The following is a 24641-nucleotide window of genomic DNA, read 5'->3' as shown; positions in this document are numbered from 1 at the left end:
GGGGGTTTATGTGAGGTTTTTTTCTACAGCTGCAGATGCAAAGTTTGTTTCCCCCCCCTTCCAAGTGTTCGAACTACTTTTCTGAAAATATTTCTGTCTTATTTGTACTTCCACTCTTGATACTGTAGGTGACTGCAAGCAGAAAGCAACACATGCATGCTCCCATGCTCACACACACACATACACTGTAGAGCATGCAGACATCCTCTGATTTCCATATTAATAAATCTTCCCCTTGCCGATTTCTTCAAGGCTTCCTCCTTGTCTCAGCCGCTTACATCACATCATGAATGATACAACCCTCCACCATGAGGACTGAGGTGGGATTAGGGGGGGGTAGACATTACCATACTGTATGCCTACATCAATGCACAACCTCAATAATAGGCCCTGTCATTGAAACAAATCACAGGCTTTCAGGGGCAGTGGCCCAAGCCATGCAAATTCACATTTCATTTCACCTCGGCAGAAAATTGGAGCAGGGGGAATTAACTTGTGATCCATTCCTAATATTTCTCCAACAATTTGGGGAGCCCTGGCGGGGGTACCTTATATTTTCGATGGGGGACACAAACAATTTGCTTGATATGTATTACATTACACCACGAAGAATGACAAAATTGGCCACAGCGCAGAGCGATGAAAACAAGCCTAATCGGACTCTTCAATTTCACGGTGACACAGGCTGCTGTAATGAGGTGACTGTGTTTCTCTCCTCTCCTCAGGAAAAAACGTCAATGCCACCTGAAATGTGAAAGGAGTCAATGTAAAGAAGTGCTGTCAAGCTCATTATGTGAGCTGGATTTGCTTTGTTCCTGCTCAGATTCCTGTTGTTGACCCAGGAGACTTTTCTTTCCCCTATCCAAGCAGCTGTGTGTGATAGAGTTTTCTAAAATAGCCTGGATGCACTCACTTTAAGTTTAGGTACGGTATTCAATTCGATGTTATGAACCCCAAACACATCAAATTAGGGAAATGTTTACAAGTATACCATCATTATGATCATGCAATCACATGATATTTGATTTTACATTCATAATTTTGTTTATTCCAAAAGTGTAAACACACTGGAACCCTCAAAATAACATTGAAAATTCACGGCACTGCTTCGTGGTGTGGTGTCCTCCTAACGCAACAAGTTGGGCAGACATGCTTGCGAAGATTTTAATAATTATTTTCGATGATTCAGAAATCCTGCTGTATCTCCTCCAATGCGTACAGGATCAATAAGACCGTCATCGTCAGTCCAATTCTATGTCACATGGGCTGCAATTTTTATGTCTTTCCTTAGCTGTTGTGTATAGGGCTTCGATTGTAGCTGTAGTTGTCATTGAGTTTTAAAAAATGGCAGTTGCCTGTGCTCCATTGGCTCACATGTTCGACCAATCACCGTACACTTACATCACCACAGTTCCTGTTGTAACTGGGAAAGTAGCTCCTCTGGGGTAGGAGCAAAAAACGCACAAAACTAAATAAAAGGAACTTAGAAGGTGCTAAGTTCCCTCTGTGCGGACACACAAAAAAACACAAACAAAGGGGATTAGTTTAGCTCCCTTTGCTTTTTGTTAGGGTAGGAACAACTGCCTACATGGTCGTGTGGGTTGGAGGACTTGTCCATACCTTAGCAGTATTGTTCTCAGGCAGAAACAAACAATTTTTTTTTCCTATAGTAGATTGGAACTGCCTTGAAGCTTGTTTTACTGAATGACAGCGCGGTAAGGGACAGAATCCCACTTCTAGTGAATGCAATGGCAGCTGACAGTCCTAGTTTTAAATTAAATTCTTCCATTTTGGTACTCCTGTAGCTCACATGTATCACAATGTTATTTCCTTTCATACAAAAGACATCAAACAGCCTCTGTCTCCCTGTAAGGTCTTGGCAGGTTATTCAGGGTTGTCCAGGAAACAAAATTGACATTCTAGAAACTTCCAGCAAGGCCAAAGTTTCCCTTATCAGCCTTGATCTCTCCATATCTGTCATAGCTATCACTGGTTAGAATATGTGAGGCTCTCCATGTGTCTTGTCGAGGAAACTTTCAGGAAGCCTCAGTATGTATTTATACAGCATGGAGGCACATTACAGCTTCTGACCATGAGTGACTTGAGTGAGGGAACAGGTGAGATATAAAGCTGAGGGAGACTGGTTTGCTCAGTCTTATCAGTCCGAGCGGCGGCCATGGGTTAAATCTCTAATGAAAAAAGAATGAAAAGGCTTTCCATTCGGAGATACTGTGGAGACATTTTAGACATTTTTCAGAAAGTAGTGTCGACATTAACATTTGCAGGTTTTTGACAATGGATGCATTTTCATTTCAGAAAACATTTTGTGTTTTTTCCCAAAGGTAGATAATATGTAATTCATATTATCTTCATAGCAGTGGAGACAAACAGACAGGCAAACATCTTACTACCAGCCCAACCTTAGTGTATGGCCTTGCTCTGTGGAAGCTTCAGCATTTATACCCTACAGGTGCAATTACATCGTTTTCCCCCAAAGACAATTGCTGCGTTCAAATGGAACTTCGTTAGTTTGTGGCTACAACATGGGAGTGTGCACCGTATGCTTGGCGTTCAAGTGGCCAAGTCATAAAAAAAACCGGCAACATGGACGGCGTCTAGAAGCCCCATGGGGCTAACAATTTAGCAAGCTAACAGGCGGGTAACGCAATGAAGGAAATGCAAAGTCACAGAGGGAAAAGATGAGGCCGTTGGGAAGATCAAAGTTTTCCTCAGATGTTGGCTATTATCCAAGTTATGAAGAGAAACTCTGCATGACTAAAATGAGAATTTACTAGCTTCCAACTAAAAATGAGTCTTCATTGCCTCCGTCATTTCCATAAACGTCCACCACATTGAATCTTCTCATGTGCACGTTAAATACGATCCAATTTGAACGCAGCAAAAGAACCCCTGTCGAACCACATGACACACAAGGCACATACCGTATAGTCAGCATGTTAGTCAGCAATTGTTACACACTGTTAGAACAATGCTTTTATATAACAAAGATGTGAAAACATTTTTATTTAAACTTAAAATCAGAACAAGATCATTCAATAATTGTATTCTTCTTTAAAGCCCATAATTATGAACATCAGTTGCTGCACACCCACACAGCTGTTTTCAGTTGATTGACTGGACCTAAATTAGCATAGCTATGTTGGGATTTGTAAAAGGTCACCAAATTCAATGCACCTCGAGAACTTTTTCAGAGCAGAGATTTAGTAGCAGTAGTAGTGGTCCGGTAAGCCATAGCTCGACAGCTTTCCAAGTTATTGTTACACAAATTTGAACTGAAACTGGCAATAGAAAATTCTCCATCACACTTGCAAGCATTCTGCTGCTCTAATTTTCCAGTCGAGTGCCGTTAAACAATTTCAGACAAACGTAAAAAGATTACATAATAATGAGTGCCAGTCAAACCTTGAAACCAGGTGGAAAACAAGATTGAAATATTGTATGTTTATTTTATGTATTAAGTAGAGATACTTTACAGTCTCATCGTTGGTGTTTCAGCCACATGCTTCATGTATGATTGTAAAGATGAAGTCTATTTTCATTGTACTGTATTCATTGTCTGTTTGTTCTAAATGATCAACTTTTCCACCTCAGCCAAGCTTCTTTTTTTGTTTGTTTTTTTTGTTTTGGGTTTCTTTTTAAATTTAAAAATATATTTTTTTGGAGTTTCTTGTCTTACCACAGCCAATTGCAATATTTTATGTCAAGAAAAACTTAAATAATAAATGGCATGAGGTTATTTTTCTTTAAGAACACAGGAAATTTCAACTTGATAGTTGCAAAAAAAAAGGCTTAGGCTTTTTATTTAATGAGTTCTGTGCTCCTCTCTTGTCTTGAATCAGTGATGCTCGGAGCTGTCACAAGGAAGAAAAGCTGTGTTAGACATAGCGAGCCTGTCAACACAGTGCCAAGCAGCTAGGAGAAGCCAAGGTTAAGCAGCAGCCAGAGGAGAAGACAAAGGGCACTGCTGCTGTCTGATCCAGAATATCAACACAAACTAGACCCAAATCTCACCTTACTTCACTGTACAGATTAGTTTATTTTTACATTTGTAGCATCCACAGGCTGCAATTTGGTCATAATATAGACCAGTATCTCCATTGTTCTCCAGATGCAGCATGAGTCAGAAACAGTACATCATGACGTATTTTTTCAGTGTGAGGATTAAAGAAGGTGATTTATAACTAAATGTTCATGATAATTAGACTGGGCACCAAGGGTTGGATTATTCAAATTGATGAATAATAATTGATTGATAAAACTGATACATTTCAATTTTATAGTCCCCAACATCAAGTGGTGGAAAGGTCCTATTATAATGCAAGGAATTATTATTATTATTACAAAAAAAGGGAATTTTTGAGGCCTAAAACAACTCCTGAAACTTGGCACACACATCAGTCGTGGTAAAAAAAAAGTATGTATTCTATAGGTTTTGGGCATGGGGGGGACCGGAGCACCCGGAGAAAACCCCCACGGACACTGGCAGCTCATGCGAACTCCGCACAGAAAAGCCCCAGATGAATTTACCTAGAACCTTCTTGCTGTGAGGCAGAACAGTGCTAACGTCTGCACCTAAGTGCCGCCCAGATTTGTACACAGAAATCAGAGTGGAAAATGAATTTGAGGAATAATAGAAGACACTAGCTGTATAAAATCATAATTTTTTTTATCATCTCAGGTGAGAAAAATGGCTCAACAGAATAAATCAGAGATCTGTCTCAGGGTACTAACTGAGTCAGCGCCCAACATCTGACAAAAAGTACAGATCACTAAAATTCTATGTATGTTTACTTTTGAAAAATTTTAAGATTGAAGTTGATTGAATGATTGATTGATTTTCTGTAATGGCAAGGAAACTTCAAGCAGGCGAGAAAGAATGAAAGAGTCTGAAAGACACAATATCAGCTTCCTTTAGAAAGGTTTTCACTGCTGCTGAACTCTTACTGGCACGTCATGCAAGTTATGGAAACTCAGTCTTTCAGTGGGCACCATCTGCAGCAGACTGGACTGGAGGCTTATTCATATAAAAAAAAAAGAACCATTTAAAGCAGTTGGTAGTTAGTTGATAAGTTGCAGTGTATGTAGTTAGACTTTCCACACAGAGAACTAAAGGACAAGAGACCCCCATGTTAGAATGCTCAGTTGTTCGGCAGAAACAATACCAAACACAAAACAACATAAAATGTTGACAGCTCAGTGCGACAAAAGGTTTTGGCCTCTATGACTAACTTTCCTGTTTGTGACAACTGTACAACTGTGGCGGGGGGGGGACTTTTTTTATCAAATTCATCTATTTACATTGTATTAAGGCTTAAAGTCCCGCATAATTAAGGACGTGGCTGCTTTGAGTGACAGGTGGGTGCTGTCTTAATTGGTTCTGCCTCAGCTCTTTCCACGCACCTAGTCTTTGCCCATTTTTGGATTAGCAGGGAGAAATGCTGAGTCAGGCAATGCCAAGATGGGGACGGCCAGAGCCGCCCACAGCTAAGTTTGGAAACTGCTTTCCAGGGCACTTATGGGTGACATCACCGAGGCTACATCCATTTTTTTTCATAAACAGTCTTTTCTCATACAGCAAAAACAGCATTCATTTCATTGTGTCTAAGAGCACATTTTTTTCCCCTGGCTGAATAAATGCAGTTTATGGGAAGGACAGTGGGGCTGGATGATCCCTAGTGTCTCCTGAAGGGTGGGTCACTTGTTTGGATAATGAATAATACCAATTGCTGTTGGGCTGTACATGGGGGAAAAAAAGTCATTAAAACTTCATGAAATGTGTCTTTGTAATGGTGTTGGTTCAAAAGTCTGCACATACCGGGAATCTCTTCCCTCTTGTGACAGGAACCGGTTACAGAAAACCTCTCTGATTTCAATATGACAGTGCCAACGGCAAAAGCATCACATCCCAGAGCTCCCCTGAGTCCACATCCTCCACTCTATCAGCCTGCTCGCCGCACCGATAAGGCCTGATGATCCAGATTTTGCTGTTTTTTAATTAAGTGGAAGGTCAAATCTCATCGCTCTTGAGTTCGGGGAGCTGCTGCTGTCTGCACGGCAGAAGAGCTACACCCAGTCATTAATTTTATGGAGCAGGGACTTTAATTGATTAAAAAGTTAAGGACTATGGGGAATGCGTGGTAAGAGGCACTAGTATTTAGTTGCTGTGAATGTGGGCCAGTTTTCGGTCTCATCCATTATGGCTGCTAATATTGTGAGACAGCACTTAACCTGAGGATGGGATGGGATATAGGGAGGGAGTGGTTATAGATAGCATTTAGGAGTTATTTTCAACTTTAGCTTTATCAACTTTAATGTCGTCCTTATCAACTTTTGTTGCTGTGTAAATTCATCTCATTGAAAATGACAATTCATCTTTTCTGGCAGCAATGTAGTACAATTTCTGCATGAGCACAGGAGGTTTGAATCAGTTTTATGGCCATTGTGTTCATTCAAACGTGTCTAAATCTTCTTGTGAGAGGTGCTATAATTTTTTTTTTTTTTTTTTTTTTTAAAGTTAGGATCAGAATCGGTGTGTAAAAGTTTCACGACTGTCATATTGATTTCAATGCTCCTTCAGAAATCCTTTTTACTTCCTTTATGCCACAACTCAGATTGAATGGGTCTTTTGTGAATGTGTTCCTGGGAGCTGATTGGTTCCAGCCTCAAAGCTTGCAGGTGAAGGGCCAGCTTTCGGAGAGATACCTTGGGCTCTACTCTATTCAAACGAGCCACAATGTTTCCTTGTGAAATCATTAACTATTTTAAACCCTAATTTAAATTTACAACGGATTTGCAAGTGCATCCGTTTGGTATAATTAAACTGTATATCACACAATCTATTTGAAAGATTTATGAAAAATTGTCTTCATCAACAGTTCAATCATTTTATAGGTGTATAAACACTAAATAGTGCAATTAAAATAAAGGGCTCTATCGTACCCTCAACGAAGCGTTCTTTCCTCCTACTTGGAAAATCCGCCATCAGAGTAGCAGTCTGCTGTGCAGAACATAGACTGTATATAAAAGGTGTAGCTTTTAGGTAGGAAAAATGAGGCCAAGGCGGAAGTGCCTCAAACTGCAATACCACCGGGTGCTGCTATGTTGGCTCCAAAAGCCTCCAGTTTAATAGACTCAAATGCAACTTCTCTCATGAAATACAAAGTCAAAAATGTTTTTCCAACAGTCATTTTGGTGTCATTTGCTTAAGTCACTCCTAATTAGTTTTCTGGTAGTCTGTCATTAATTACAAATTACGCCACAGAAAACTGTGTTTTGGGGGGAGAGGGGGGGGGGGGGCGTGTCTGTTCGATTGACAGGCCTTTGGTTTAGTCAGCTTTCCGATATCGGTGGGCCACTCATAGCTCGTCCAAATATGGTCACTTCTTGCTCCAAATCATTCCATTCTAGCAAAATGGCAACTCGGCAAACTTCGAAGGCAAAGCTACATAATGGCAGTTCACAAACCAACGGGTGACGCCACTGTTGGTTGCTGCTGCGTGCAAACACACCTGGCTCTTGAAGGGAATGAGAAGTGACAATCTGATTGGTTAATTTAATGTTATGCCAAAAACACACCTTAATTATGGGCACAAAGTAGCACCCGTTTAAATGATGTGCCTTACTTTGAGCTCAGATTATATGGCATTAAATTAGCAAAAGAGGATTGGGACACACCCTTAATGCTCTTGTGCCATGTTCTTTAGGTCGTGTACATTAGATCATTAAAAAAGAGCCCCCAGTGTCTTTGTACTCAAAGTAGGAGAAATCTACTTTAGACTTTATTCTCTGACTTTCTAGAGCTGCTTATCAGCAGTACAGAACAGGCTCTAGTTTCCCCTTGTTTCCCGCAGTTATCTGTCATTAATGTGAGATGTCAAAGTAAGGCCAGGAAGTCAATTAGAATGGATGTATTTCTGACTGCCGCTGTCATTTCTCTGTCTCATGTTCACCAGCGATTGTGGACAACAGATACCCGGCTCCTCGGTCTCAAATGGGAGAAATCTTCCCTCGGAAGCACTTTGTAAAAACAAACATAGGCACGATGTGAAACCATGAGCCGCCCGAACCTCTGGGGAGGTCTAGTGTGTCAGATCCACTCGATGGTCTCCTTCCCAACTGTTTCTGCATCAACCCCCCCCTACACACACACACACACACACACACACACACACACACACACACACACACACACAGCACCTTGCAAGAAGCTGAGGTCACTAGTTGTAACCTTTTACCCTCTTGGGAGTAAAATCAAATACAGTGATTTATATTTGGAATACAAATGGAATATGAAACCGTAATATCTCATATGACAAACAAACAGCCTGTTCTACCAGTGGTAGAGCTCTTCACTGGGAGTAAACACAACTGTCGCTGGAATGAAAAAGGTTATATTCTGAGTACATGCAATTCACTCTCCGCTCATTCACGTTAGAGACTCAAACTGCAACCAATTTGTTCTTTTTTCTCGTGAGCTTGGAAGAGCGCTTGTTCCATGTGGTCAAAAGGGCTTTAGTTGAGTGTTGAAAGCCATCAAGCCTTCTCTCTTTTCCCTTCAGGAGCATCTGTCAGCTCCGCCGCAGTTCGGTCGAATAAACCAGCGCCGCCAACTGGTACGGTTTCCTGCCTGAAGGAACCAATGCCAAATAACAGAGTAACTTTGAAGAGAAATAAAAAAGAGAATTCTGAAGCTACGCAGCTTCTTTTTACTCTATCATCTCCATCAGATCCCTGTTTTGTGCTCAATTAATGAATCTTACAGAGTGCCTTTCATTTAGCTCTCGGAGTGGCAAAAGTGACCTTACTTGCATCGTTGTTCTCTCAGCAGGGGCAGCAACAAATGAGCCCTTGTTTTTTTAAAAGGAGAGCATAATGAAGCTTTGTGGAGGAACGATCCGGGTCAGATAACTCACCAGGATTTCAATTTACCCCTGTTAAAATAATTTGAAAGGCACAAAAAAACTTTGCTACAAGGGCGGACTTTGTGTGTTTCCTCCAGGAGCTGTTGACTCAATGGGTTGCAGAATGATGCCTATTTCTCTGTCTTTTGTTGTTATCCTTCTGTCTCAGGTGCAAGTGCAACCTGCATGCCAACAGCTGTGTGTTTGACAAGGGGAAGTTGGGCTGTGAGTGTGAACACAACACCACAGGGCCAGACTGCAGCCGCTGTAAGAGGCACTACCACGGAAGAGCCTGGAGTGTGGGCTCCTACCTCCCTATACCCAAAGGAACTGCAAATATATGTAAGTACACGAGTGTTTTTAATGCTCTGTAGATAAGGACTTGCCATGCAAATGATTTACAAAGTGTTATCGATGGCTTCTGAAAAAAAAAAATCATTTCCAGTCTTGTTACTGCTTTCACTGATATCTGATGACGCCTGCAATAATGAAACATCATACCTTTTTTTTCTCCCTCTTTAACCTTGATTTTTCTACCACTTTTTCAATTCATCCCTTTGCCTCCAGGATGCCTGTCTTCCAGATCCTGTTTTGATTTTATGGATGGTAGACTTAGCAAAATACCTACTGTACCAGGGTGGATCAATAAGATCCAAGACTGCTGCTGTTGCACGGTGCACATCCCCGTGACGTGCACGGAGCAGGTAGAAGGTGTAACTCTGATTAGTAAGTGGTACAAATTTTGTCTCTTTATCAGAATCAGCCAACGAGTTACATATGCTGTTGTGCGCAGTGGTCCGCGTGCGTCTGCGGTGTTTTACGCACCTTAAACTTTAGCAAAGAGCGCACATCAAAGTTTGTGACAAGTTGTTGAAAACAGAAAGCAGTCGCAGGGAGCCAAATCCGGCGTGTAGAAGTGGGAGCAACGACCGTTCTGTTGTGACCGAGACACTTGTGAGCCGGCACATTGTCATGTTGGAGAACCCAAGTGCAATTGTTCAGGTCATTTGCACTGAATGTTTTTCTTCCGATGCCTCAGAACATCACAGTAGAACTCGTTGTTGACAGTCTGACCCCGGGTAACAAATTCACGGTTCACAACCCCACGAATGTCACAGAAAACCTGCCAGGTATTAGCGCCTGACCTGATGCACATTTTGGACGGTGACGTTTCGCCTCTCGGAAACGCAAATGTCCCTCAAAACCCCTCTCCAGGCTCATTGCCTCATTGCCACAGGCTTCCCGAAGCATTTTAAGGGTCTCCGTTGACGATTTCCTGAGTTTGACTCAAATTTGCGCCCTCCGCTCATGTCCACAGAGACAGAGAGCGTTCACTAAAACATGCGTAACTCTGGTGCCGATTTTGATCAAATGACGAAATTTGTACCACTTACTCATTAGGGTTACATCTTCCTCCTGCTCTGTGCATGTCGCGGTCCTGTTCAGCATGCGCGCACAACAGTAGCAGTCTCGGAACTTATTGATCCACCCTTGTATAAGAGGGCTTGTAGGTCACATCATATCGGACAATCTTCAGCAGTGAAAATGCAGCTGTAATGAAGTTGCAAGTTTCTATCAAAGGCTTTAAAAAAAAGTGGTAAACCGAGGCAGTTTTGTAAAACCCCAACAAGGAATTTTAACAGTTATGAATCACGGACAAATGACCTTTTATTGTTAGGTAGACATAAGGACTTGTTGCACATGTGTGCTTCTGCCTGCTTGTTTTTGGAAATTTCGGAAATTCACTGGTCAACTGTCTGATGTTTTATTCACACAGTATTAAATGAACGTAAACCAGCGCTCCTGCTTTAACATTGAATTTGGTATCGCTATCTCAACTCCGTGACAAGTGAATATGGTATCTCTGAGGCAGAAGGTGCTCTTTTGCATTATCCCCATTATAATCTTGGACGGGAGTTGAGTCACATTTATCAAATCCCATGCCTGAGGCAGGGGGCTCATTGCCTCAATAAATCTAATACAGCCACTCAGGGATGTGGTGGTAGACGGCCAGGCGAGGCCAGATGGTGGAAGATCTAGCCCTCTGGTCCCACCCCCCCTTCCCATTCACACTGATTCAGCTTTGCAGTCAGATACTCTCATGGTGGCAGTCTGCTGGGATTGACGGCAGGTTTTTCAGATGCTCGGTTTGATTGCCTGACTAGAATTCTCAGATATGGTGCTTAGATTAGATTTTTACAGAGATATGATATTGCTATTGATCCACTGTTTTTGTGTTGGAAAATGTGTGAGGTAACGCAGCTTTTCTTGCTCGTCTTAGGGCTATCTGTTGCTGAAGAATCGGAGTATTAACCTGTCATTTTGTATGAATATATGTGTTGTATATGTTGTAAGCGCATGTATGTGCGCAAAGGCTGCGTGGGTGTGTGTGCACGTGGATGCACATGCAACACGTTTGATTTTGTGTGGGAGTCTGTTTGTGGAAGCGTTTGTGAACTCTAAGGTGATATTGCTGGATTTACCCCCGTACCTCTGCTGCGTTATGAGTCTCCCTGCAATGTGGTGCTCGCTGTCAGATTGACAGGCCATTATTAAAAAATCCAACAGTTGGCCGCATCTGCACTGAACTGATGAAACCAAGGTCTAGCCATATCAAAGGCAATATTAGCAGTTGTTTGGCAGTGGCATAAAATGTAATAATGTTGCACATGGAAGTGACGTAACGTTATTGGTCCCCCAGGTGTTGAACGAGCACACTTTTGTCTTGAATTATTCTTATTTCTCTCATAAGTAAAGCTTGGGTCCCATAACATGCCTTTATCTATTATGTGAAGCTCATATTTCCTATGAGGATATTAAACATACTGGCCTCATATTAAGACAAATATGCTGAAAGTGCAAAATGTAATTATGGTTTAATAGCTTTCATCTGTCATCAAGTCTTCCTCTTTAATCATGGAAGTCATTTATCTCGCAGGTAGGAACAGGACAGGGTCTATTACATATTCAAATCCCAGTACATGCAGATATATGGACATACGTGACCCTTCATCTCATAAATTAGAGCCCAAAATGGAGCCCGGTGTTGCTATGGGCTCAAAGCTGTCAGCTGCAGAGAGTAACTGAGAGTGATTCAAATCCCAGATTTTTCCCCCAAAAAGGGAGGAGAAATATCAGGAGGTTGCCTGCCGAGCCGAAGAGGAATCACTTCAAAAATTATGTTGACAGTCCACTTCGCAGGGAGCGTCAACTCATCTTGTGTTCCAAAGCAGGTTCACAGGTTAAGAGGCGTTGTGGCTGAGGGTTTGATCAGACTGTAGAATGTATTTGGGCTTCAAAGGGCAACATTGTTTGCCCTCCATTTCTCACATAGAACAACTGTTGGTTAGAAATTGCGGCCTGCTCGCTCTCTGGCCAATTGGAGTTTAAATCTGCACTTTTCCTGCTGCTGCGGTGTTTCGTGCGCTTGCCAACAGTTGTTGTGCAACGGCCCCCGACGGGTAATGAAGTGATGAATGGGTGCAAACAATATTTTATAAAAAAAAAACAGCGGAATGTAATCACTGAAGACAAAGTGATAAAGCTTGTGAAAGGGATCAGAAATTGCACTAATTGCAGGGTAGGATTCGCCTGCTGATGACATTAACATCACACAAAGACAGTGGATCCGCAGCCAGACACCGACAACACATGCGATTCAGACAGAGGCTGCTGGCTGAATCAATGCTTGGAAATCTATGTTTTACTTTTCCTTTCAGTCTATTGTCTTTAATTTACAGATATGTGAGATTTCTTGTAGTCCAATTGTGTTACAATTTTTGACATGAATATATACTTTTGCTACTCTTCAATTTCTTTGGTTGGCTTCATATCAGTTTTCTACTTGAGATCCCAAACACACGAATATCCAAGTCCATCACAACACTTTTTTTTTGCAGTTACAGTTGCCTCTTTGACTTTAAGACTCAAAGACGGTACAGAAAAACGACCAGTAGTGAACAGACAAGGAATACAACCTGTTTATTCCAGGCACGAATGAAAACACAGATGATAGTATTTTTTTTTTTTTCCATATTTAGAGTTTTGATTGTGTTGACATTTTGGCAGACCTGGTATTATCATCAGAAGAAGGAGGGTGTTGGACCAGTGCAGTGGTCTGGTTCTCTGCCGAGCCATTACTGCTGCTAATCAGCGGAAACAGTGGAGACCAATTGGATAAGTGTTGCTGGGCAATCAACACAGTCAAATAAATTTTCCCCACACAAAGTCATGACATCAGTTTCAGGAATGAGTCAGTGCTTTGATAAAACGTGATTTCTCTGCTCTTTCCGCAGGTATTCCCAGTAATCACGGACCAGTGCGTAAGTTGATCAAGCTTTTTAATTGGCATGCCGACTAATGGTTTCCTCCCTCAGTCATGACTAACTCTTGTTTGACTGATGATGTTGGTGTGACAAATTGTGCTGTACATTTCCATTACCATTGATCAGCATGTTTTTCACAATGAAAAAGGAAATCCATCCTAACAAGACATTCAATCATATTGCAGTCAAGCAATGCATGGTGACAGGAAACCTTACTTTTCTCCAGTGCATTTCTAATCGTGACAATTGTTCTTAAGAAATTCAAGAAATAAAATAAACTGCATTTCAAACTAGTCTATTTTTTTGTATCTCACAAACAAAATTTCGGAGACTACATCCAAATTTTATTGTTTAGCCAAGTTACTACAAATCATTTATATTTCTCACTCTTGCTAATTGTTTTGCATGCCATGCTGTCCTGTTTTATAGCTTCTTGCCATTCTGGAAAACAAACGGAAAACAATCTTTATTTATTTCCAAATGGCACTAAATCAATGAGCAGTTCTTCATTACAACAAAGCTTGAAAAATTGTGTGTTTAATTTTATTATAAACTAGTTTGAAAGACATTTTTGGCTTTCATCTTGTATAGAAATGAATGGAAATTGATTTTAAGGCAGGCCATTTCTAATATTTCTTGTAGGAAGAAACTGTTAAAACTCTGCAACATAGTTTGCAAAATGGTTCAGAAATATTAAGTCTATTTTTTTGTAACTGTTCTAAAACATTTATTTGTATATTCATTTGTTGTGACTTAATAGTTCATCAACTACTGCAGGAGGCCTGCATGTGTGGCCAGTGTAACAGCACGACAGAGAATGATTTCTCCTTTCCACACTAGAATATTTGCTCTAAGCACACAGACAGATATTTGCCCCAAGCCAAAGAAAATAAAACCTTTTTTTTTTTTTTTTTTTTTGTGAAGGCGTGGTTGCCAGCCACGCATCCTTATGCATGTTGATGCCTGAAGGTGACTCCGCACACTAAATAACAACAGCAGCCACCATACATACACGTCTCTGCCTTTTGTCTTGTGGAAAATTCATCTAAGCTGCATGCACACTCTTCTACGTTACTCCAAATATATGAGAGGACGTTTTCAATAATTCTGAGATAAATCGAGCCAGGTCAAGTCATTACTGTAAAAAACTAGAATCTATGCATGCTGTCCCCGTCCTTTAACTACATCACAGCATGAATTATATGACAACCCAGTGTAATATATAACCTTTCCCATTTTTACACAGATCGAGCAAATGCTTCATCTCTTGGTGTTGCAAATCGTAACCAAGGTAGGATTATAGGCTTTGTAACTTCAGCATGACATTCCTAATACATAGAAAGAATTGACTGCTTATTGATCGGCCATTTGGCGAAAGAAGAAAAAAAAAAAGTGTAATGTAGATTATGCAAATTGCAGTAGGTTGGTTTCCCAAAGCCCAGCTGCTTTTATCCTGCATGCACACAAACACACGCTGGTCCTTACAAGGCAGACCTTTTGTTGTGAGAACACTGTAGGGAATGGACCACATGCCTCATGTTCACTGAGTCCATAGCCTCCTAACCTCTTTGATCATGCCCTCTTTTTAATTACCCAGAATGCTCTCTGGGGGTGCACCCTTTCTGCCATTTTCACAAGGAAGGAAAGAAAAAAAAAAAAAGGAAAGAGGAGAAGGAGAGAAGAGGCTCCAGGGGGGTTTATGTAGATTGATCTCCAGCTATCTCCAGCTAATCCTCAGGCCCAGATATCCTGTGTAGTGAGTGTTAAGTCACATCTGCACCACTGCTCTCACAGACAGGAGAGAAAAAATTAAAAGACGACTTTGAGGATTTCCACAATCAAGGGAGAGTGTTTCCCTTTCTTTTCTGGAGTCACAAAGCTGCAAGTGAGATGCACCGACGAAAATGCTTCAATGTTTTCTGCGATCGGAAGTGAAGAGATGCCGGTTACTGCACTATAGTGAATCACTACTAATTCTGCTTCCCTGGTGTAATCTCCATCAGTGTCAAATCACACAGTCAATCTAATGTAATATACGGTACTAATTTCATAAAAGCTTTTCATGCAGGTTTACTGCATTTTCTCCTCCTGCGTCACTTGTTCCAAACACCCAACGTGAGCAGATGTTTTTATAATAAAATCCTTTAGTGCAGAACTGACAATTTATTTTGCAACAGCAGTGTCTCTGAAATTATTATGAGGAACTTATTTAGCATGCACTGATGCACCATGCGGGGCTGCAACTGAATTAATCCTATTATCAATTCATGTAAATAATATATTTTTATAGTACTCAATTGATAGGTTGACATTAACAATTTCATAACAATAATAAAGCCCCCCTCAAAAACTGGGGGACATCTTTAAGTTCAGCTGACCAACAGACTACAATTAAATAAGCCGGAGAAAAAGTGGCAAATCCTCATAGTTGTGGAACTGAGAGGCAAAAATGTTTTTACTTGAACAGTAGCTAGTTAATTTCTGTTGCTTAAACACAATCATTCCATATGTTTCAGCTTTTATTGTTATACCTTACTAAAATCTCAACCTGGACGAGGATCAAGATTGCCGGGAAGTGTAGAAGAACATTTCCAGTAAACTAGTGAGGTTTTAAATAATGGATACGTCTTTTTAAAGGACTATAAAAAGCAGGGGTTTTTTTTAGTGAGTTTAGTTCAGACATTTTTGTAAAATGTTTATTCACTGCCTTGCTTAATTTTAGTAATCAGAAATTAGCACATTGTGGGTCATTACAAGCTCTAACTTGACAAATAAAAGTTGTGAAATAGCGAAGAACCCAGGGGAAACTCGGGAAATTCTATTGTGTGCCATCGTTTGCCAACAAATAGTTATACCATGTAAAACCACAACCAATTAAACAAACAAGATTACTCATGTTAACCTGTAAGCTTATTAAGTAATAGATGTTTAGCTTAAAACAAAGCCAGGTTAGCTTCTTTCCCCTTCTTCAGTCTTTTACTACACTACGCTAACATCCTGTTGGCACATGAGGGTGGTGTCAGTCTTCTCATTTCAACTTTAAAATTTAAAGCAGTTCTTTAAAGCCAACTTTAAAATCTTCCAGTTCTGACTTGATGAACATTAACAAATGCAATAATTGATTAAAAAGAAACTCAGACACTTTCTTCAGATGTGGTATTATATCCCCACCGCTGTCAAGTGCTACTCCACAGCTGACAGTTTATATTGAACTTCAGAGCCATGAATCATTGACTAACGATGCAGCCTTCGTGTTAATATGATAACAGGAGGCATGGCTGAACACAAGTTTCAGCTTACACTGACATCATGGTAAAAGATATTGATTGAGTGTAATTGGAGCAACAGTATTCTGTCTCAGAGCATATAATTAGCAGATCCTGTATCTGAAAACTGTCTCCAGTTATAGTTAATTGCGTTGGTGAATCTATAGTTATACGGGCCTTTTTTTAAATATTAAATGTATCACTACAAATATGATTTGATTATATATATATATTTTTTTTTTTAAATGCAATGTTAAATGATATCTCTGCAGGTTCTTTCTTAAAATAATGGATCGTTAATACTGCCTTCCAGGCTTCATGAACAAAATTCGATTCATTAATGTCAGATCTGATGATATGAAGTGTTGTATTTAAAAAGGTTGACCATTCAATAGAGCTCACTTCCACCATGTAAGATCTAGATCTTCCACAAAAAAGAGTGACAGGAGCTATGATCCAAGACATTGATTTATGACTTTCAACTTGTTATCACGCTGCAATTTTTCTGTATCTCAAAGACTTCGGTCACGGAGTATCTGAGGATATCGAGAGTTGACAGAGATGAGAGGATTAGAGAGCTGCCCGAGTACGTTTAGTACATAAACAGACTACCATATCCTCTGAAAAAAAAACAACACAAAAGAAGGACGACTACAGCCAAAATTTCAGTATCATAGCAGATTGAATATGTCCCAATTGGCACAAAAATGTAGTGGTGGGTTACTGAATGTGTTACAGTGCAGGAGAAAAAAATATCATTTCAAATATATACTTTTCAATTGCATCATGCCTCCAGTCACACAAACACCAGAATGACATATAATTCAGCTGTTTGTCCTTCCTGTCACCGTTGCGCTGTTGCTGTGGAGAATCTCCACGTTGCTTCGTGCAACACCAAGGCGCAGGTATGGATCTTTCATAACAGTTATACTGCTAAAGTGTCACACATCTGACAGAGGTGTGATGTGCACATATGTCTAAGGGAGAGTGTTTGGGTGCTTTAGCCACAACTGGAATTGCTGTGTCCTCACTTGTTGCCAGTACCAACATTGAGTGATGTCACAAGCAAAGACAAATTTGTAGACTGAAGCTGGTTTTAGTTTTTTTTCCCACCTAGCCTGGCTCCACCCACCTATTGCTCATAGCTTCAGTCGTCACTGTAAGTAAAGTCTGGAAACCCTGTTTGGCATTAAGGTCTGCTCAGCCACTCTGACTGGCGAACCAATTAGCGACTGGTGGGAGTGGCTAAGTGCAAAGTCAACCGTTTGTTTCTACATGTAGTTCTAACAATAGCAGCGATGGCGGAGCCAGATGAAGCGATACGAACAGTTATGGCAATGCGAGAAAATATTTAAAAAATTGAAGTCGGAGCAAAAACAATGCCTGAAATCTTGTTTTTAATTGTCTGCAGTGGTCATTACTGGCATGGCGTTGCGCTCTGCTCACATTAGAGGAGCGATTCTGTTCTTTACAGCTTTGAGTTTCAGCGCACAACATGTCACCATGGCCAGACATCTCTAGGCTCTGCTTCCTCACTGTGGTTGGATTTTACACCTTGTCGTGCACACTTTTATCTTTTTAATACAGGATAATAATCTAGATTGAAATTAAATTTTAAAAAATTGGTTTAAATGTCTTATATTGATAATTACTCAGCATGTAGAAAATCAGTGTTGCCCACCATACGGTATAAAGTTCAAAAGACAGCACAATATCCTGACCTCAGTTTTGTGTTCTTTTGTTTTTACTTTACCTTGACTTTTCTTTTTCTTTTCTTTGCCTTTTTTGTGCCCTTCAATTCTTTTTTGTCTTCTGTCAGCCACACCCACCTCACCTGCTCCCAGTTCCCTAATCTGCTCACCTGCAGCCACTCAGCCAATCAACCCGTTCGGTGTATATACTCACAGTCGGACACTAGTGGATAGCCAGTTTGAAGTGTCACAGTTTAACTAGAAGGACATCAATGTATGACACACTGGGTGGAATGTTTAAATGACAAAAAAAAAAAGACGTCATTATTGAAAACAAACAAATGGGGACGCAAAGTGCCAAAAAAAAGAAAGAAAGAAGAATCATACACAAGAATGCAAAGCATTTAATTTATAATAGATGATAACCCAACATGTCAACTGACAGACCTCTTATTATTTCACACATACCCAGTGTCTAAGTGATACAAAATAATTGATTTATTTTCCACTGCATTTTGTTCAGATAGCCCACCATGTGGCTCCACAAAGGCACCGCAGGCTTAAGCCTCTGCATAAGCAAACTAATTGGGCTACAGATGCTTTTAGAAAGACAATGGTCCTGAGGGCCTGCTGGAGGACACAGATTATCCTTCGGCCACAGGCTACAGTGTTAATGTTTAGACTTGACAATTTGAGACTCAGCTGATCCCATGGAAGTCTTTTCCAAAACAAACAGAGCAGGTGTTTTCATTAGCTGGAAAAATTAAAATGTAAAAAAAACAAAACGTGATTAGACATCGCTGATTCGGGCGTCACCAGAAGGCCATTAATGTTTGAACCCACTGAGGACAGGGCAGCATCTCTCCATAATTCAGGAGTCCATTTTCATGCATGCAAAATTAAAGTACAGATACTTCTAGACCAGAGGGGTGTCCTACGAAGCGAGATTAGTGGCTTAGAGACGTTTGTTGAGACTAAAGCCGGGGTTGTCAGTGTCACGAAGGTGGCTCTCTTTTAATATAGCTAGATCACCATGGTAATCTATGCTGCAAATTTTACCTGGTTCGGAGCAGGTTATGTTGGAGATATCAGATTAAAACATACGAAATTACCGACTACTGACCAATCAGTTCTCTTTGAAAAATGTCATCACTAATTGGAGAACATCCAGTGGAGTTTGCGGAGTGAGACGGTCCTCTGAGGAGTGAGACCGTCCTCTGTGGGGGGGCAGAGTGTTCAGAGACTGACAAACCTCTGTGTCTTTCCCCGGTGATTTTTATATGAGGTATATATTAATTTCAGTAGTTGCAAATTATGCCTTCTTGTAAAATCCTGCATAAATCAGCGACGATAATGGGCAGGTACATCCTGGTCATGGCTTTTTTCAAGGGGAATAAGAGAATTTTAAAGTCTGATGCTTAATACACCTAATAATAATATACTAATCTAGCCTCTTTCAAAGCCCCACTCATTACAAAAATGTCCAAAATTCTCAATATCAATACATCTTCTGTCGGCACCATAATTCTTTGTTTTGTTCAGTATTGATTTGGCCTTTTTAAAGAAAGATGAAAATAAATTAACAGCTTCTTCATTATTTGCATATCTGGCTGTATTTTTTGTTTTGTTTTTTATCTAATTATGAGGATCATTATATATTTCTGGCAATGACTCAGAATTTATGTTGCAGAATTTTTTTTTTTGTATCTATCTGAACCATGAGTGGTAAATGTCAGGGTTTGATGTCAGTCTCTGATTTTGAACAGTTTTTGCTACGGATTCACTATTTCCACATGCCGGCAGAAATATATCATGCAACACAGCTAAAAGACCACCTGCATTTTAAGTAAGGAGTTTGACTGACTGGAATAGCTGCTGTATTTGCTCTTATGATGCTATCATTGTTGAAATTTCTATATACATATAAAAAATAGTTGAACACACCAAGGGTATCATAGCAAATCTCTCAGGATTACCGAAAGTAGACGAAGAAAGCACATAATTTACAGCACTTCATTAAAAAGTTGCTGAACAATCGCATGCTGAGAATAAAACCCTGCGTCCACAAGTGGAATTTCCATTTTAAAGCACATAATGGCAGAGGTGTCTGTGAAGTGGGTGGGAATATCGTGAAGTTAAATGCAATACCAACGCCTTCTTAATCAGTTTTGGCATGAGCAATGATTATTTGTTGAGTTTATTCTGATGCATGAGCCACATTACTGAAAACCCCAAAATGTGATTACTATTTATGCGGGAAGAGAGATCCAATTACATTGAAATCTCTTGGCAAATATTACCTCTTCCAGGATTTCACCTCTGCCAGCAGAGAAGCTTCCTGGGATAATTGAGTCGTGAGTTTTTGTCTAGAAACGTGAATATCTGCGTATGTAGTCGTAATCTTACTCAAAAAAGGAAGGAATGTTTGATGGCCACTAAAACAATGCAGTCATGGAAATTAAATCTTTTTTTTTTTTTTCTAACAGCAGTGTTGTATTGTTTGTAAGGTTACCCGCAGAGAAGAAAATAACAGCAATTGGTGAATTCCTTGGAAATGCTTATTTGCATATCAAAGGTTGTGGCGGTGTGACAGAGCCAGGTATCCATCCCATTTCTTCACTCTGTTCTCCTGTTCTCATCACACAGGGAGCTGCTTCACAATACTGTGGCAACAAACCTTTGATTCGCTAATCATTAATTTCACCTCATCAGTGCCATGGTTTGTTTGCTCTTTTGTTTTGCCAGGATTATTTTCCCCACAAAGTCCCTTTGGTGCGCCTAAAAATATCCATAAAATGTCCGTGTTCTTTTGTCATAAACAGTCATTCAGTATTAGTGTCTTCACAGGCGGCTGGCTGTGCTCCACTGTTCATTTAATATGTGCCCTGCTGTCTGCTCTTCCTTTTTGCACACTTTCTGAAGTCCTTGGCTTCGCCCTCTCTAACGTGTCAGCTGTGCTCTAAGGACACAGAGCGATGCAGACAGGACAGGAAGAGGCAGCTTGTGCCCTGTGAACCTGCCTGTTGATGTTCTGTGCCGACCTATCATTGAGTGATCTATTAATCACGCCTTCCTGTCTCGACCCCCCCCCTCCCCCGCCCTCCCCCTCTCCTCAACCCCCCTCTGCCCTTTCTGCTTTCGTCTCCTCAGCTCGGGTGTGTGACAACGCGATGCTGCGCTGTCAGAACGGCGGCACGTGCCACCACCATCAGCGGTGCCACTGCTCCCCCGGCTTCACGGGCGTCCTGTGCGAGAGAGCTCGCTGCCAGGGTCCCGGGGAGTGTGATGACCAATTGTCTGGACGGGCCTCGCTCCATCATCCCCCCGCGGCTCGCGGGCTCGCTCTTACCCTTGCAGTGCTCCCGCTATTGATTGTTTCCCTTTGCTGAGAGACCTGAACCAAAATCCTCAACCAAAACCCTGAGACCACAAAAATGCTGAGACCGAACTCTCAAACTTAAGGACATGAAGAATAAAGAATGTGTGGACAATGTGCTCGGCGTACAATATAAGCGACTCTTTTGTATATCCGTGGCCACAGTGGTGGGTCACAGTGTTACTCGTGCAACAGGTGGTGCACTCGTTGTGTTATACTGAATGATAGAAGGATTTATGAGAGATGTGGTGAAGTCACTGCTGTCTTATAACTTCACAGAGGAAACAGTCGGAGCCCGTGCTTCGTGATTACGTCATACCCCTAATAAAAGGCAGACTGGAGACTCCACTCAGATTAGAGCTACCCACATTCTGAGCGCAACCTGTACAAAACTAGACACATGATCTTTCCAAGTATCATCTGAAGTGATTAAAAAATAATAGTGTGGACGGGGACATCTTAAAAACATCTTGCCTCACTGCCTCCTTCCTTACTTGTGACATTCTTCTCTCTCCTCTCCGTCACTCGTCCCTTTTTACCTCACGTACTCCCTCCTGTGCTTTTTGGTGACCCTGGTGATTTTTACTTTGCTGAAGGGTGTCTGTTGTTTTTGCCAAATGCTGCACATGTATAAGCCCCCTTACGAATACCGAAATCTAGTACTTTTTCTTTCTCCAGAGGCTTTGTAGTCATGCTTGAGCTCACCTGTATGGGCAAGAAAAAAAAAAAAAAAAAAGTTGTAACATACTGTAACTGTATTTAATTTTGTATAAAAACAGATATTTTCATGACTACGTAAAACAAAACTATGTATTACTTGTTTTCTATCGCTGCCGACCTGTCCTTCAGTAGATGTGGACTCTGGGTGCGTAAGGAGTTCGGTTGTATTATTTCTTTGCTTGTGTGGCACATGGTTCTCTTCATTTGAGAGCTGCTGTCAAAACTATGTTTACATACACACTTACACAATACACTTCCACCAAAGCGAAAAAGAAAAAACATGTCTTCGTCTTGTTGTTGAACAGTAGTAATTTTTATTCAGTATTAACATGACATTTGAGACAAGATGTGTTGAGTGAACCAGTGTATTGTTTGTAGATAGGTACAAGCCAATGACAATAGCTGAATGTCATTTTAAAGGATTTTTAAAAGCTAACAATGCCAATCATTGACCATTTCACTGAAGCAGCGGTTGTTGATGATAATATATCAATCAACAAATAACTTCCCGGTTGTATGACTGCAGTTGTTTTTCTTTTTAACTGTGCTGTAACACATCCTCGTGCTCGTGAAAGACGGGAGAATGAGGGGAATCTTGATCCAAAAATCCCATCAACTTTATGTAAATTTAACAAGAAGACTCAGAGAAAAGGAGATTGCACGGCTGTCGCAGAGGTAGTCCAGCTCAAATCTGTAATCAGATCTAATCCTTGAATCAAATGGGAAGAGGGGAAGGTTTTCTGAGCTGGTACGGTTGAAAGCCTGCATCCCTGCAGCGGGAGCCTCCGCAAAGCTACACTTTCAGGAAATGAGCTTTAATTCACGGAGGGTCAATGAATAGAAATGTCGCGTCCCAGTGGGTGACATATTGAGTCCTGAGACCAATTTCGTTTGAGAGATTAATTTTAGTCCCAGGGTTGTCATGAAACACCTAATTGTGCTCGAGTCTTATGTAAGTGCCTCTCATTAAATGACACTGTCCAAGAAAAGAGTAGTGAAGGTCTTTCTTTTTTTTTGACGGAGAAGCAACTTTTGGAAATTAAATATTTGAAATGGTCTCATCCTCTGTGTAAAATCACTAGAAAGGGGACGGATGAAAATAAGACATTTTTAGAAGACAAAAACAGAAGTTCATGGTCAGCATAAATCTGACGGTCAGTTAAGTTCATTTAGAAAGGAAATCAGTGTCAGTGTGCAACGGGCTGCATTAAGAGGGATAACGGAGAGTTTGGAGGACGATGGGGTCTTTTATACAACCTTTCAGCAACCAAATATACTTCAATGGGTTTATTCACTTAAACTGCAAATGTTAAGCTAATTGGTTCACCATCAAAAAATTGCACTACTTTCAAAGCCAAGGAGCATTTCATACTTCGTGGGATTCAAAAATTCAAAATGATTCAAAAAATAATATCTCCGCTCAGAGTAGCACATCCTTTTTCCTCTTTTGTGGACACCAGCGGATGCGGTCAGAGGTTGGAGTCAAACTAGCAGCTCTGTATTGGTCCACACTACACTAACTACCGCCAAGAGGCTATCCAAACTAGCACCTGATTCAACAACACGGGATTCACTCAAAAAAAAGTTTTTTTGTTTTTTTTTCTGTTTTAATGTTAAAGTGAAGCATACTGATGGAAATACAAACAATAAAATGTCTACCTTCTGTCTTGCTTGTCAAAGTATGTAAACACAGAGCCTACGCTTGGCGGCTAAACAGGGTTCGGCTGGACTTTCTTGCATGTCGGACTAACTCACTGCTGGAATATGAAGCTTTTAGCATCATGTTTTTAGCACAACGTGTATCCATCAACTTCACATCGAAGGCATTTTTACAAGCTCCTCTTTTTATAACGGGCCAGCATAAAACGGAAAGACAACATTTTAACAATCAGCTTGCTACAGCTCGTCCGATGTGTTTGCAACAGCTGTTATTACTATTGGCTAGAAATGACACCTGCTTTAGTCTCAGCCATTATAGAAAATCAAGGATATTCATTCAAAAATAATGAATATATCCGGTGGTGAATCTGCCCCCAATTGTCATATAAAGCTGCACACAAAGTCACCGCACAGCATGGAGGTAAAGGCTCCGAGTGGCATGCCGGGATGGGTTGTCGCTGCACCGGCATCCACCTGCACCTCAACGTCGAGTCTGTCAGCCCTCCAAACAGACCACCAAGAGTGCATCGTTTATGTGGAGGTGGTGGGGGACATAAGAGTTGTTCAGTCTAGTCCACTGCCAGACTAAGGGGGAGAGGGGTTGTTTTTGACCCCCAAAAAAGGCAGCTATTGGTCCCCAGCAGCCTCATCCTCCACTACGGGAAGTCTGTGGTGCACAGCTG

General features: G+C 40.9%; 1 protein-coding gene across 3 annotated transcripts in view; it reads left to right on the top strand.

The window, feature by feature from the left end:
* Nucleotides 1–23962, top strand: part of LOC138203173 (netrin-G1-like) — a 64338-nt gene extending 40376 nt beyond the window's left edge. For 2 of the 3 annotated variants that reach the window (XM_069157872.1, XM_069157871.1), the window contains exons 4-7: nucleotides 9091–9263; nucleotides 13217–13243; nucleotides 14493–14537; nucleotides 21354–23962. In XM_069157872.1, coding sequence (XP_069013973.1) covers nucleotides 9091–9263; nucleotides 13217–13243; nucleotides 14493–14537; nucleotides 21354–21592 — 484 coding nt within the window. In that variant the 3' untranslated portion in view covers nucleotides 21593–23962. The remainder of the gene's footprint in view (nucleotides 1–9090; nucleotides 9264–13216; nucleotides 13244–14492; nucleotides 14538–21353) is intronic. The other variant, XM_069157873.1, reaches the window with a different exon arrangement.
* The last annotated feature ends 679 nt before the right edge of the window (nucleotides 23963–24641 follow it).

Source organism: Embiotoca jacksoni, unplaced genomic scaffold (genome assembly GCF_022577435.1).
Source record: "Embiotoca jacksoni isolate LCO1_2020_lvr unplaced genomic scaffold, fEmbJac1.0.p SCAF_22, whole genome shotgun sequence".
Classification (NCBI taxonomy): domain Eukaryota; kingdom Metazoa; phylum Chordata; class Actinopteri; family Embiotocidae; genus Embiotoca; species Embiotoca jacksoni.
Note: the sequence above shows the minus strand (reverse complement) of the source record. Positions and strands in the feature narration are given on the sequence as shown.